At 43.7% G+C, this 15,826-nt stretch overlaps 1 protein-coding gene and 1 pseudogene across 1 annotated transcript in view; one reads left to right on the top strand and one right to left on the bottom strand.

Annotated features, from left to right (window-relative positions):
• The window catches only part of LOC133080451 (myosin-13-like), a 107,953-nt gene extending 97,234 nt beyond the window's left edge, over positions 1-10,719 (bottom strand). The window contains 6 exon segments of the mRNA XM_061176352.1: positions 1,774-1,866; positions 2,910-3,021; positions 3,815-3,842; positions 5,667-5,823; positions 5,909-6,052; positions 10,516-10,719. Coding sequence (XP_061032335.1) covers positions 1,774-1,866; positions 2,910-3,021; positions 3,815-3,842; positions 5,667-5,823; positions 5,909-6,052; positions 10,516-10,719 — 738 coding nt within the window.
• Positions 7,256-8,901, top strand: LOC133080497 (UBX domain-containing protein 4-like; annotated as a pseudogene).
• Positions 10,720-15,826: the final 5,107 nt, after the last annotated feature.

Here is a 15,826-nt window from a genome sequence, read left to right as displayed (position 1 = left end):
CAGCTTCTGTTAGGTACTACGGAGGATGGGTGGGATGTGTAGGATCACGGAGGAGGTGATGCCAGAAGCATGAGGACCTTCCTCCTCTCTGTTTGCTTGGCATCTGGTCCCCACGCCGGCTCAGCCAAGACTCAGGTCTTGGTGCTTAGCTCTGCCCAAAGCACCTGGCCCTGTTCCTACAGCTCTGGGGATGCCTACAGGCTCCCTCTCAAGTCTCTGTTTGGGACCACCTCACACCTGACTGTCTCCTTGGTCTTTATCCTGCTCAAACTCTTTGTAACACCTTTGAACTGATAACCTGGTTGGACTATCTGACTTCTTTTTTGCCTCTGGATGTTACTTCTGAGATTTCTTGCCTCAGTTTTCCTTACTACTTACTACATGCAAACCTAGCTCCCAGGCCAGGCCTCCTGGCTCCCAAAAGACCCACTCAGCACTTGGGTTCCCCCAATCTTGGGGAGTGAGGGGTGAAATTATATATAGTATATGTGTGTGTGTGTATACTCCCTTCTTACATCATCCGCTTAATTGGTCGCTACCACTCTGTGAGCCAATTTGAGAGCAAAAATATTGCCTTGCTTGTTCACCCACAGACCCTGGAATGTAGTACGTACTCAGTAGTATTCTCAGTATTTTCTGAATGAAGCCTAAGAAGAGTTAATGAAGGACCAGTGGAGGTTTATGTGAATTATGTGTTCGCTCTTCAGGAGTTCTAGCTGCTGAATGGAAGTGCCTCTGGGTACTTGCTCTACTGGCCAGTGAAATTAGATAGGAGACTGGATACTTGTTTATTTGCCAGGGTTGGAAGTAAATGCCTCTTTGGTTGAGCTAATCCTAAGTGAAACGTTGAAGGATGGGACATATCCTTCAATATCTTCAGTATCAACTTCTTCCCAATTTTTTTTTTTTTTATATTTTTCTAGATTATACTCCATTTAAAGTCATTAGAGAGTGCTTGGGTTTTTTTTTTTTTTAAGATAGTAGTCATCTTCTCTTTTTAAAATTTACTTATTTATTTATTTATTTTTGGTTGTGTTGGGTCTTCGTTTCTGTGCGAGGGCTTTCTCCAGTTGCGGCAAGCGGGGGCCACTCTTCATCGCGGTGCGCGGGCCTCTCACTATCGCGGCCTCTCTTGTTGTGGAGCATAGGCTCCAGACGCGCAGGCTCAGTAGTTGTGGCTCACAGGCCCAGTTGCTCTGCGGCATGTGGGATCTTCCCAGGCCAGGGCTCGAACCCGTGTCCCCTGCATTGGCAGGCGGACTCCCAACCACTGCACCACCAGGGAAGCCCAATTTCTTCCCAGTTTTTGAGCTCTGCTGCCTCCACCAGGTTTTCCCTCCTCCCAGCACCTCCTGACTTGGAGAAGGTCAGATCTGCTAACTACACACTAAGGTTTTCATGGCTAATAAGTCAGTGGATACTGTTCAATGGACTTATGTATTTTAAAATGCTTCCACCTGAAGAGGCCAATTTTAGCATAGAGAAGTCATTTTGTACTTGTGGAATTTGAATCTTGAATCATTGTGACTTCAGGATGCTCTGAGGTGATGCTGATTAGTCGAGGAAGGACAGCTAAATCTTCCTTCGGCTGGGAATAAGACAAAATGTTCTTTGAAGGGTTATCAGAATATCCCGGTTGGGCAGCTTGATCTGAAGCGCTTGGGGGTAGACTAAGGCCAGGTATATCCTAGTTTATGTGGCCATTTTTCATATTCAGCATTGGAGGAGAGGGTTTTCTTTCTGGGGGTCATTGACAATTGGACTGAGTCTTACGAATCTCAAGGAGTTGTCATTCCTCACGGTTTTGGCATTTCCAAAGGCCTCCAGGAGGGGGTTGGCCTGGATGACCTGGTCTTCCAGGGTTCCCTAATAATAAGTGAGAAGAGGAAAAGAGAGGACTTTGGACGTCTTCTGAAGTAACTTCCCAGTGACTCAAAAGTGTGGATGCTCTGGGAAGGGCCCAGGGAGAGATGTCGCCCAGCTCAGGCTGGTGGCAGGTACAGTTGTGCTGAGTACCCACAGGCCTATCCCCACCCCACCCAAGGAGGCTTCAAGGTCCCATCGTAGAAGGGGTCTTAGCACAGCATCAAAGTGGCTTCTGGCCACATGAGATTCCAGGTTGGAGCCCTACCCGCTACATCTCAATCTCCCAGATGGCCTTTCTTCTCTGATAACATTTTATTATAAATCATGGATTTGTAAAATATAGACCTCTGTTCCTGCATGCACCAGGACCCATTTATACAGATATTCGGGTTCAGAAGTAGAAATAGACTGTGAGCAATGAAAGTGACCCATATGATAGAATCAGTGGTTCTCAAAAAAATTTTTAAGTTGCATAAAATATTTTGTGAGAATTATTACGTAGAAATCCACTTATAGAAAGCAGAGTTTTCACCTTTCCCCCTTCCCCACATGATTGCTTGCCTTTCTGACTTCAGAGCTGTTTGGAAACTACTGTCCAGCCCAGTGGTTCTCAAAGTGTGATCCCTGGACAGGGCATGAACAATGGGAACATGACAGAAATGCAACATGCCAGGATTTTGAATGTGAGATAGGAATTTCAGTCAGAAATTCTGGGCCTGGGGACCAGCAATCCGTTGTTAACGAACCCTCCTGGTGATTCTGACGTGCACTGCAGTTTGAGAACCACTGGCCTAAACCGTTCCTTCGCCAAAGGAGGATGTGGAGTTGTTCAAGGTCACTCGGCTGTTGCTGATGGAGCTGGTGCTAGAGCCCGAGTCCACAAGGTGGAGCCATTTCCTGCCTTGCCCCGTAAACACCCCCTGGGGCAGGACCTCGTGCTGTGCATCTCTGCTGAGCACAAAGCCCTGCAGACACTTGGTGCTCACCTGGGGTTTCAGTTATACTTATTCCAGCAAGCCTTCCAGGTGCAGGAAGCTGCTCACCTGCATCTTGCCCGGACGCTGCTCCCTCCTCTTCTCCCCAGTGACCGCAATTGCTGCAAAGTACTGGATGACACGCTTGGTGTTCACTGTCTTCCCAGCCCTGGATTCTCCGCTGTTGATTTAAAAGTAAGTGAGAGGCACTTCCCTGGTGGTCCAGTGGTAAAGAATCCGCCTTGCAATGCAAGGGACGCGGGTTCAATCCCTGGTCAGGGAACTAAGATCCCACATGCCGCGGGGCAACCGAGCCCGCACGCCATAACTACTGAGCTTGCGCGCCTCAGTTAGAGCCCACGTGCCACAAACTACAGAGCCCACGTTCTCTGGTGCCCGCGTGCCACAACTACAGAGCCCACGCACTCTGGAGCCTGCGTGCCACAACTAGAGAAGAGAAAACCCGCCCGCCACAACTAGAGAGAAGCCTGTGCACCACAGTGAAGAGCCCGCGCGCCCCAACAAAAGATCCCAAGTGCTGCAACTAAGACCCGATGCACCCAAAAATAAATAAAATATAATAAAGTAAAATAAAATAAAATAAAGTGAGATACACAGACATAGAGAACAGACTTGTAATTGCCAAGGGGACCAAGGAAAGGGGGAATGGAGGAGAGTTTGGGATGAGTAGATGCAAACTGTTAGATACAGAATGCATAACCAACAAGGTCCTACTGCATTGCACAGGGAACTATATTCAATACCTTGTGATAAAACATAATGGAAAAGAATCTGAAAAGGAATATATATGTATAACTGAATCACTTTGCTGTACAGCAGAAATTAATACAACATTGTAAATCAAGTATACTTCAATCAAATAAATTTTTTTTAAAAAGTAAGTGAGCTAAAGGAGAGCAGAAGGGATGGACAGCCCCTCCCAAGTCATCACGGCAAAGACACAGGTTACTCATGTGATGCGGACGGACTGGTTGTCTCGATCTAGAAATGCAGAAGGAAGCAGGACAGAATAAATAAACAACATATAGGCAGGATATACAAATCAGGCAACATTGGGGGTAGATAGAGCCCATGAGTTCTAGTTCTGGCTTTGCCATTAACTAGTGGTGTGATGATTTGGGCATGTCTAACCTTCTTTGAGACAATTTGTGCAGATTTCCCAAATGCTGGATGTGTAACGTGGGCAGCATGGGAAGTGAACGGTGAGTCCCACAGTGTGGAAGTTATTCGTGTTCACAGATCTTTACCTCCTCGATAGCACCTTCTCATCTCCCTTTTCAACAAAGAAAGCAAGTCTCAGACTTAGAACTTGTAAGAAGCCACAGCTTCTAATTAGAATTTATGAACACTGATTTGTTGTCATTGCATTTTTCTTTCACCTTTACTTTCTACTTGTGGATAGTGACCGTGGTTTTCCATTTACAAGAGTGTTATAGGTTGAATTGTGTTCCCCCCAACAAATTAACATGTTGAGGCCCTAACTAACCCCGAGTACCTCAAAATGTGACCTTATTTGGAAATAGGGTCATTGCAGATGTAATTAGTTAAGATGAGGTCATACTGGAGTAGGTGGGCCCCTAATCCAATATGACTGGTGTCCTTATAAAAAGAGAAATTTGGAGACAGATGAGAACACAATGTGAAGATGAAAGTGCAGATCAAGGTGATGATTCTATAAGCCAAGGGATGGCAAGGATGGCCAGCAAACCACCGGAAGCTGGGAGAGTGGCCTGGACCACATTCTCCCTCTCGGCCCTCAGAGGGAACCAACCCTGCTGACACCTTGATCTCAGACTTCCAGGCTCCAGAGCTGTGACACAATGCATTTCTGTTGCTTAGGCCACCCAGTGTGTAGTACTTGGTTACGGCAGTCCTAAGAAACTAATACTAATAGTGATATTATTCTTCCTTTTTTAAAAAAATAGTTTTCCTCCAGATCAAAGGGCAGATTTGTTCGGTTCCTATTTTATTTTTATTTTTGGCCACGCCACGTGGCATGTGGGATCTTAGTTCCCTGACCAGGTATCGAATCCGTGTCCCCTGCAGTGGAAGCACAGAGTCTTAACCATTGGACCGCCAGGGAATTCCCTATTCTTCCTTTTTGAAATGGACGGAACTTCAGTCACTATAAGGAAAGATTTTAAATGTGCAGAAATGGCCAGGATTGCGAATGTGAAATTGGAATGGCTGAAGTTTGGGCAACATTGTCCTGGATGACTTTTAAGCATCTTCAGATCTCAGATGCTTGCTTCTACTTCCTTTCTCTGCACCAAGTAAAATCAGGTGAAAGTTGAACAGACCGAAGTGATGTTAGGCATGACAGGGTGACAGTATTACCACATCTCTGCTATTTCATCTGCTATTCTGGAAATTTAAGGAGGAGAAAGAGGGAGCCTGAGAAAACAGGTGAAGGGAAGTTGCTGTGCCCATTTCTCCAACTTTGCATTCCTAAGTGGCTACTAATATAGTCTCTCTTCCAAGTGTGTTCCTGTTGGGGGTTTCTTTGGAGGTGGGGGCAGCACATCTCCTTGTGCTTCACATCCACCCCCAGAGAAGCATGTACTTAGTGTGGCTTCAGTCCCAAGCTCTGGCTTAAGAACCGTGACTGGTAATGGAAGATACTGCGCCCCTGGCTTTCCATCCTGACATCCTCTGAATCTTCTGAGGTCACTTTGGTCATTGCACCATTTGGATGACCAAAGCCGGTGAAGGGCTTGAGTAATTAACTAAGAACCAGTGCAGTTAAAGGACTTGAATACTTCACTAAAACTATTTTTTAAAATATGGATTAAAGAAATTACTCACCAGTCAACATGAACTGATAGGCGTTGTCAGAGATGGAGAAAATGTGGGGCGGGGCCTCCTGGTGCTTTTTGCCTCTGTAGGCCGTCACCACCTCAGGGTTGTACACCGGCAGCCACTTGTAGGGGTTGACGGTGACACAGAAGAGGCCTGAGTAGGTCTGAGAAAATCAGAAAATTCAACCTATGGATCTTGATTTTACTAAGAGAAGGAAATGGAATAAAGAGAGGTTGAAGGGTACTCACGTAGATCATCCAGGCTGCGTAACGCTCTTTGAGGTTGTACAGCACTCCTGGCTCGTGTAGGTGGGTCATCATGGCCATGTCCTCGATCTTGTCAAATTTGGGAGGGTTCATGGGGAAGACTTGGTCACTGTTCGGAGTGAGTGTCTGGATATTGAGAGGAAAATCACATGATGAGTGGGAGAGCCGATGTGGTGACCTACCAGTGGGGTGAAAATGGTGAGATATTGTGGTGAGATTACCCCATTACCGTGGTTAACTTTATGGATCATTTCTGTGCCCAGAGATGATCCGTAAATAACTGTTCTTGATAAATCTAAGACTGGTCAAACTGTATAACCAATTCTGGTCTGATGCCCCCAAGTCAGCATGCCATTCTGTGTGCCAGAAGAGGGTTACAGGTGTGCAAAGTTATAGAGCCCTTCAGCCTCAGGGTGGCCAGGTGGAACTCAGGATGGCCAAGGCCACAGCAGCTTGCCTCTGTTTACCCCATTTGCTATGAGTGCTGCAACGAGATCAAGCTTGGAATATTGGAAAAAACTCTTCCAGTGTATTCTGTGCATCTCCACCTCAATACCTCTGCTCATGTGGGTCCCTTTGTCTGGAATATATCTACATTGAAATTACATCTAGCAACCTTCAAAGCTCTTCTTAAGTGCCACCTCTTCCATGACCTGTTTCTGCTCTCCCCTGTCTTTTCAAGGCTTCCAGAATTCCTTGCACCGCTGCCCTAAGAGTTAAAACATTTGGACTTGAAGCATGGTCCATGCCTGAACAGTATTTTGAGACTATTACCTAATTTTCCCCTCTCTGCTTTCCCTCCCCTTTAAGCATACAACTGGCACTCCATTACTCAGGAAAGGTAGAAAATAGGGCATAAAAGCGACAGAGCCTGTAAGCCTTTCTAGCGTTTGTTTTCCAAAAGCCCGAATCCTCGAAGAGCTTTGAGGGTTTTATCGAAAAGATAAAAGGGAGGAGATTTGTTGATATAGACCAAATCTCTTGAGGAAAGGAAGCCCTTCTGCCCCACTGCCCTACACTAGAGAGAGAGAGAGACATCCAAAATAGCATAAGGAAGATGGAAAAATCTGTGTGTCCTGAAGGTTCAGAAACTGGGGCGCTCCTTCCGCTTCCGGGACTGCAGGGCCTGCGGTCTCCCGGGCTCCCGCACGCACCGACTTGCCCACGAGACAAAAGACGGAGGCGCGGTGCCAACGGCGACGCGTGGCGTCATGCGTCGCGGGGCGCGCCTCGGCCTGCGCGCTTGCGCGCGTCCTGGGGGCCGCTGACGGGCTTGCGCGCCGGTGCGGAGCCGGAGGCGGGCCGTGGGGGCCAACGACGGAGAGGGCGGGGCCAGCTCCGGGACCGAGGCGGCAACACACCGAGCGAGCGCCTGTGCCCGAGGGCAGCGATGCTGTGGTTCCAGGGCGCCATTCCGGCCGCCATCGCGTCGGCCAAGAGGAGCGGCGCGGTCTTCGTGGTGTTCGTGGCAGGTGATGATAGCAGTCTACACAGATGGCTGTAAGTTGGGAAGATGAGAAAGTGACAGAAGCATCTTCAGTTTTGTTGCTATTAAAATCGATACCAAAAGTGAAGCCTGCCTACAATTTTCACAGATCTATCCTGTAGTGTGTTCCATCCAGTTTCTTTATTGGAGACAGTGGAATTCCCTTGGAAGTAATAGCAGGAAGTGTTCCTGCAGATGAACTTGTTACCAGAATGCACAAAGTCCGGCAGATGCACTCGTTAAAAGGTGAAATATCAGTGGCAAATAGTGGCCAGTGAGAAAGTTCAGTCTCTACTCCATCCACCTCATTTGATCATAACAACACTTCTGAAAACTGTCAGTCCAGAAATGTAGAGCTCTGTGAGACACCACCCACTTCTGATACAAAGTCAGATTCTGCAACAGGAGGAGAAATTTCAGGCCAGGCCACCGTGTCTCCAGAGTCTGGTGGATGTTCAAATCAGAGACCTACAGAGGAGCTCACCGTCAGAGTGGAAAGACTAACCAAAAAACTTGAAGAAAGGAGAGAAGAGAAAAGTAAAGAGGAAGAACAGAGAGAGATCAAGAAGGAAATTGAGAGGAGGAAAACTGGAAAAGAAATGTTGGATTATAAAAGAAAGCAAGAAGAAGAATTAACAAAAAGAATGTTAGAGGAAAGAAACAGAGAAAAGGCAGAAGATAGGGCAGCTCGAGAGCGTATAAAACAGAAGATTGCACTGGACCGTGCAGAGAGAGCTGCTCGTTTTGCAAAGACAAAGGAAGAAGTAGAAGCTGCTAAAGCTGCTGCCCTGCTGGCCAAACAGGCAGAAATGGAAGTCAAGAGAGACTCTTCCACAAAAGAAAGAAGCAGTGTTGCGAGAATTCAATTCCGTCTTCCTGATGGTTCTTCCTTCACAAATCAGTTCCCTTCTGATGCTCCTCTAGAAGAAGCAAGGCAGTTTGCTGCACAGACTGTTGGCAACACTTACGGTAATTTTTCATTAGCAACAATGTTTCCCAGGAGGGAATTTACCAAAGAAGATTATAAAAAAATTACTGGATTTGGAACTTGCCCCAAGTGCTTCAGTGGTACTGTTGCCAGCGGGAAGACCAACTACATCCATGGTACATTCTTCCAGTGGCGACTTTTGGACATTCTTGGGGACAGTACTTTACCTTGCCATCTGGAGATTGATTAGCAACTTCTTATTTAGTAATCCTCCTCCTGCACAGACCTCGGTGAGAGCAGCATCATTGGAATCCTCAAACCTTGCATCGTCTAGCAACTCAGAAAAAAGGGAACCAGTCAGAAAAAGAGTGCTGGAGAAACGGGGGGAAGACTTTAAAAAGGAGGGCAAGATATACAGATTGAGGACTCAAGACGATGGTGAAGATGAAAACAACACTTGGAATGGAAATTCTACTCAACAGATGTAGTGTGACAAGTACAATATGTGCAGTAATCATTGTTTCTCTTATGATTTAATTCAACTAAAATTCTACTGGAGAAGTGGGATTGCTTTATGTTTTCCAACTCATCTACAAAGTGTCTCTTTATTCCTGCTTAGTGGGTTAAAGTTGTTTAACCTCAGATAAGTCAAGAGATAAAATAACTGGCTGCTAGGTCCTTGTATATGGTAACCAACTGCTAGAAGCCTAAAATAACAAAAGGTCTGCGACAGCCTCCCTTTATCAGCTTTCTTGTTTAGTATTTCATATGCCCATTAGCCCTGTGCTCTCAGATGATATGTTTTGTTTAGGGCTGTTTTGCTCCAGAACTCCTCAGCCCACACAAAGTAACTGGTGTGTCACTGAATAATTTGATCTTGAGTCAGAGCGTTTTAACTAGCCAATCAGATGATAATTTGGGTTTAACTTTTCTCTTCTTGCTCATCAGCTGCAAGCAAAATCTTGTAGTTTTTAATCTTACTTAAACACTGAATAAAAAAAATCTTTTCCAAAAAAAAAAAAAAGAAAGAAACTGGGGCTTGTTTCTTAGCACATCCTTCAGGGGGGCAGTGACACCCCATGTGGTATTACTGAAAATGTGGCATGGCTCTGGGGAGGGGACCCCAATAGTAACTCCAGAAAATTTATTTCCGGCCCTGTGAAAAGAGGCTGACACCAGAGGTTAAGTTTAATAATAACAATCATCATCATCATCATCATCATCGTCATCTGTCTTGTATGCTTGAATTTGTGAACTGCGATTCATACCTACCACGTACTCTTTTTTAAAAAAATTATTTTATTTATTTATTTTTGGCTGCGTTGGGTCTTCCTTGCTGCGCACGGGCTTTTCTCTAGTTGTGGCGAGCGGGGGCTGCTCTTCGTTGTGGTGCACGGTCTTCTCATTGTCATGGCTTCTCTTGTTGCAGAGCACAGGCTCTAGGCACACGGGCTTCAGTAGTTGTGGTGCACAGGCTCAGTAGTTGTGGCTCGCGGGCTCTAGAGTGCAGGCTCAGTAGTTGTGGTGCACGGGCTTAGTTGCTCCGCAGCATGTGGGATCTTCTGGGACCGGGGATTGACCCCGTGTCCCCTGCATAGGCAGGCGGATTCTTAACCTCTGTGCCACCAGGGAAGTCCCCATACCCACCATGTACTCTTGATTCCTACACTAGATGATAAACTTTGGGGAAGCGGGACTGAGATTTGCTCATATTTTCAAAGTGATAGACACTGTGACCTAGACATGGTGCGTGTCCAGTAAGGATTGAATTGAATGGTGCTCTGTAATTCTCTGCATTAAATTAGGCATTGCCTCTGGCGCTCCCTCTGTAAGTCACTCTGCAGCCTAGAGAGTTCTATTTGGTATATTCGCCCATCCAGCAGCAATCTGTATCAATCTCTCCCTTAAACAGTCCAAACTCTTCCACCACCACCTTCCCCTTTCTCCAAAGCAAACATCATAAAAACTCTCAAAGCCCAAGTCCTCGAAGGAAAGAGCCAGAGCAAAGGTATGTGCCATGGCAGTTTTTACCTGCGACTTCACTCAGAGTAGATCAATGTGAGTCTTGTTCTATCTTCAGATTCCTATGGACCAGCATATGCAATTTCTACTATTCTACTCCAAAGGCAAAGGGGGATGCCCATGTTAGCAAGGACATCTGAGATCAACACTTACCCGGTCGTCGAGGGTCTGGACTGTGACTTTGTCATTTTCCTTGCTCTGGATCATACCTTTCACATAAAATTCCTTATCATCCACTGCAAAGCAAGCTTTCTTAGAATCAAATGGGCGATTTTGAGCCTCGATTCTCTCCTTCTTTGATTTCCACAGGTAGGGAGCTGCTTCTCCAAAAATGGCCATCTCTGCATCAGCGCTCATGACTGCAGGGGCTGGGAAGACCAGGGCTGCTGAGTCTGGAGCTTTGGGGAGCTCCATCCTGTTATTTCCATTCAGACAGGGGGCCAGATTCAAAAGTTCCTGGGATTAACCTACGTTCTGAGGAATCCAGGACCTGGTATAGGGGCCTAGAGTGGGCAAGTGGGGGTGAGCTAAAGGGGATATTTTACTCCAAGAAAAAAGTTTGAGGGGACATCTCTTAGTCCAGCTCCAGGTGTGGAAGTCTAAACCAATTAGAGGAAGCCAAGCTGAGCCTAATAAAGGAGGCCTCAGAAAATACTTCCTTAATTACACATCACATTTGAGCCTCATGATCTCGGTGTCATTCCCAAATCTTAAGGGTGTCTGAAAAGAATTACTGGAATGTTGATAATTCCTAGTAGAAAGTTCAGATAGCCCAGTGAAAAGTAATGACTTGAACATAAAGTACTGCCACACTTGTTTAGCCAATTAGAGGCAACAAGGTGATAGGAGACATTATGGCCTAGTGCAATGGTTCCAAACTTTAATATGCACCAGAATTACCTGGAGAGCTTGTTAAAACACAGATTTCTGGGCCTCACCCCCAGAGCTTCTGATTCAGTAGGTATGGGATGGGGCCTGAGAATATGCATTTCTAGCAAGTTCTTAGGCAATGCTGGTGGTGCATTCATCAGCTGATGGTGAATTCATCATTGTGGTCCAGGGACCACACTCTGAGAACTGCTGGTGTAGGGCCTTCTGACTCCAAGAGTGGTCCTTGAACATGTTGCATCAGCATCACCGAGGAGTTGTTAGACATTCAGAATCTCAGAACCACCCCGCATTACAAAACCAGAATCTGCACTTTAACAAGATCTCCAGGTGATTTCTAGGCATAGTAGAGTTGAGAAGTACTGGGCTTAAGGCAGGGGTCTCCAAACTTTAGTTATGTGTAGCAGTGTCGGGGTGTGACAAACAGTGTTTAATTAAATACCTGCTTTAGAACTCACTGCTTAGCGTGTGTGTGTGTGTGCATGTGCGTGTATGGTGTGTTTATGTATCTTTCTGCCTCTCTCTCTCTGTCCACCCTCCCGCTCATCCCTCCCGTCACTTCTTTCCAAACCATCCCCTTTCACAGACCTTCTCTTTATGTGTTTTCCTTGCTTAGAAGCTAGAAAATTTGGCTTAAAGTCCCAGCACTGAACTTGGGCAAACCACTTAACTTCTTTGGGCCACTAATTTCACTTAAAATGAAGAAGCAAGCCTAGCTCATTTCTAAGGCCCCTGCAGGTTGTGTGACTTTTCTGGTTCCTTTTCCTCATCTGCATTTGCTTTTCCTGTTCCCTCTGGACCTCTTCCCGTATCCTTCCTGACCCTCTACTTCTTTTCCCCACAACTCTTCCCCTTATCCCTTTCTTTCTCTGCTTTTTCTTTTCCATACATTCTTCTGTAAGTGACCATAAAATGGAGTTCAATTACACACATGTATCCCCATATCTCTCTTAAGAAATAGTTCATATGTTTTGAATAAAGCCTTTTATGTTTCCTATTAAAAGTGGGAAAATTGAACATTTTATGGTTGTCTCTTGGAACTTCCCCCGCCCTCAATCTTACACTTTATGAAATTACTCTTCATTGGTAACTGACTGTTGTTTCAATATCCCTCCTTGAGATTCTGGGGGGATCTAGTCCTACAGAAAGAGGAGCAACTGCTTCCCTCTGGATCTTATTCAGGATAAGTTGCATTTCGATTTTACTTTGGCCAGCGGCTCTGCTGAACCATCTGTGTGCTCGTGGTTAAGTTTTCATAGTTAAGAGATTGGAACTCAATATAGCACCACAAAGAGGACCTCTGGCTTGCAGGCTTCATGCGGTTTAAATTTTCTCAGTTACTGCCTGGTGGAGAGGAAGAATTCATCCATATTGTTTCCTCATCTGTGAAGATAGTCCCTACTTTTGTGGCTTAAGTGAGTTTTATGACAGCAGCAGTTCTCAAACTTTGTTTTATCAGAACCCCTTCACACTCTTAAAAATCATTGAGAACCCAGTGAGTTTGGTTTATGCAGGTCATATCTACCAATATTTATGATATTAGAAGTCAAAATTGAGAAAATCTAATTCATTTAAAATTCCTATCAAATTCATTGCATGTTAACATTAATGACATATTTTTATGAAAATGACTATATTTTCCAAAACAAAAAAATTAGTGGCAAGAGTACCATTGTTTTTCATTTTTGCAACTCACTTTAATGTCTGCTGAGTAGAAGATGGATGGATTTTCATGCCTGCTTCTGTATTCAGTCTGTTGCTGTATGGTTTTTTGGTTTTTTTTGTTTTTTGGTTAAAGTAGATATAGAAAATCTTTCACAGATATATAATTTGGAAAAGGAAAGAGTATTTTAATTGCCCTTTCAAATAATTGCGGATATTCTTTTTTTTTTTTTTTTTTTTTTGCAGATATTCTTTTTAGATACTATACCAAAACTTGACACGTGGTAGTTCCTTAAAGGCTAGTTGCAATGTGGAATCTGAAACCATATCAACAAACATTATGATCTGTTGGTCTGTGTTGAACTTTGAATGAAACTTTTACCCATGTGTAAACATCATACATTGATCATTTGGAAAATATTGTTCACTGAATTATACAGAACTTCCAAATATTGGCACGTTTCATTATACAGTATAAAAAATCACAATCATTAATATCAGTACTGATCTCATTAGAAAATTCAAATATTAGGACGTTGTCAAGCTAATGATAGTAGATACAAGTCTTCCAAAATTTTAATTTTTGCTTGAAAACTCAACTATATCATTAGTAAAAAATACTTTCAGTAGTTTTCCTTGAAAGGATAAACACACTTCACTGCTTTTTGAGAAACTGTCTGCCAGATATACAAGTCTGAGAAACAATAGTTTGTCCGTTAGTCATTCTTTCAAGTAAAAATGGTGCTTCATGAATCAAGTGGCTGGTTCATCTTGCAACTCAGACAACTGCACATGTGTTTTTCTTTTTTTTTTTTTTTTTTTTTTTTTTAAACATCTTTATTGAAGTATAATTGCTTTACAATGGTGTGCTAGCTTCTGCTTTACAACAAAGTGAATCAGTTACACATATACATATGTTGCCATATCTCTTCCCTCTTGCATCTCCCTCCCTCCCACCCTCCCTATCCCACCCCTCTAGGTGGTCACAAAGCACCGAGCTGATCTCCCTGTGCTATGCGGCTGCTTCCCACTAGTTATCTATTTTACATTTGGTAGTGTATATATGTCCATGACACTCTCTCACCCTGTCACATCTCACCCCTCCCCCTCCCCATATCCTCAAGTCCATTCTCTAGTAGGTCTGTGTCTTTATTCCCATCTTGCCACTAGGTTCTTCATGACCTCTTTTTTTTTTTTCCCTTAGATTCCATATATATGTGTTAGCATACTGTATTTGTTTTTCTCTTTCTGACTTACTTCACTCTGTATGACAGACTCTAACTCCATCCACCTCATTACAAACACCTCCATTTCATTTCTTTTTATGGCTGAGTAATATTCCATTGTATATATGTGCCACATCTTCTTTATCCATTCATCCGATGATGGACACCTAGGTTGCTTCCATGTCCTGGCTATTGTAAACAGAGCTGCAATGAATATTTTGGTACATGACTCTTTCTGAATTATGGTTTTCTCAGGGTATATGCCCAGTAGTGGGATTGCTGGGTCATATGGTAGTTCTATTTTTAGTTTTTTAAGGAACCTCCATACTGTTCTCCATAGTGGCTGTATCAATTTACATTCCCACCAACAGTGCAAGAGTGTTCCCTTTTCTCCACACCCTCTCCAGCATTTATTGTTTCTAGATTTTTTGATGATGGCCATTCTGACCGGTGTGAGGTGATACCTCATTGTAGTTTTGATTTGCATTTCTCTAATGATTAATGATGTTGAGCATTCTTTCATGTGTCTGTTGGCAATCTGTATCTCTTCTTTGGAGAAATGTCTATTTAGGTCTTCTGCCCATTTTTGGATTGGGTTGTTTGTTTTTTTGTTATTGAGCTGCATGAGCTGCTTGTAAATCTTGGAGATTAATCCTTTGTCCGTTGCTTCATTTGCAAATATTTTCTCCCATTCTGAGGGTTGTCTTTTGGTCTTGTTTATGGTTTCCTTTGCTGTGCAAAAGCTTTTAAGTTTCATTAGGTCCCATTTGTTTATTTGTGTTTTTATTTCCATTTCTCTAGGACCTGGGTCAAAAAGGATCTTGCTGTGACTTATGTCATACAGTGTTCTGCCTATGTTTTCCTCTAAGAGTTTGATAGTGTCTGGCCTTACACTTAGGTCTTTAATCCATTTTGAGTTTATTTTTGTGTATGGTGTTAGGGAGTGTTCTAATTTCATACTTTTACATGTACCTGTCCAATTTTCCCAGCACCACTTATTGAAGAGGCTGTCTTTTCTCCACTGTATATGCTTGCCTCCTTTATCAAAGATAAGGTGACCATATGTGCGTGGGCTTATCTCTGGGCTTTCTATCCTGTTCCATTGATCTATATTTCTGTTTTTGTGCCAGTACCAAACTGTCTTGATTACTGTAGCTTTGTAATATAGTCTGAAGTCAGGGAGCCTGATTCCTCCAGCTCCATTTTTCGTTCTCAAGATTGCTTTGGCTATTCGGGGTCTTTTGTGTTTCCATACAAATTGTGAAATTTTTTGTTCTAGTTCTGTGAAAAATGCCAGTGGTAGTTTGATAGGGATTGCATTGAATCTGTAGATTGCTTTGGGTAGCAGAGTCATTTTCACAATGTTGATTCTTCCAATCCAAGAACATGGTATATCTCTCCATCTATTTGTATCATCTTTAATTTCTTTCATCAGTGTCCTATAATTTTCTGCATACAGGTCTTTTGTCTCCTTAGGTAGGTTTATTCCTAGGTATTTTATTCTTTTTGTTGCAATGGTAAACGGGAGTGTTTTCTTAATTTCACTTTCAGATTTTTCATCATTAGTATACAGGAATGCAAGAGATTTCTGTGCATTAATTTTGTATCCTGCTACTTTACCAAATTCATTGATTAGCTCTAGTAGTTTTCTGGTAGCATCTTTTGGATTCTCTATGTATAGTATCATG

This window comes from Eubalaena glacialis, chromosome 19 (assembly GCF_028564815.1).
Source record: "Eubalaena glacialis isolate mEubGla1 chromosome 19, mEubGla1.1.hap2.+ XY, whole genome shotgun sequence".
Classification (NCBI taxonomy): Eukaryota; Metazoa; Chordata; class Mammalia; order Artiodactyla; family Balaenidae; genus Eubalaena; species Eubalaena glacialis.
The sequence above is the reverse complement of the archived record's forward strand: the minus strand, read 5'-3'. Positions and strand labels throughout refer to the sequence as shown.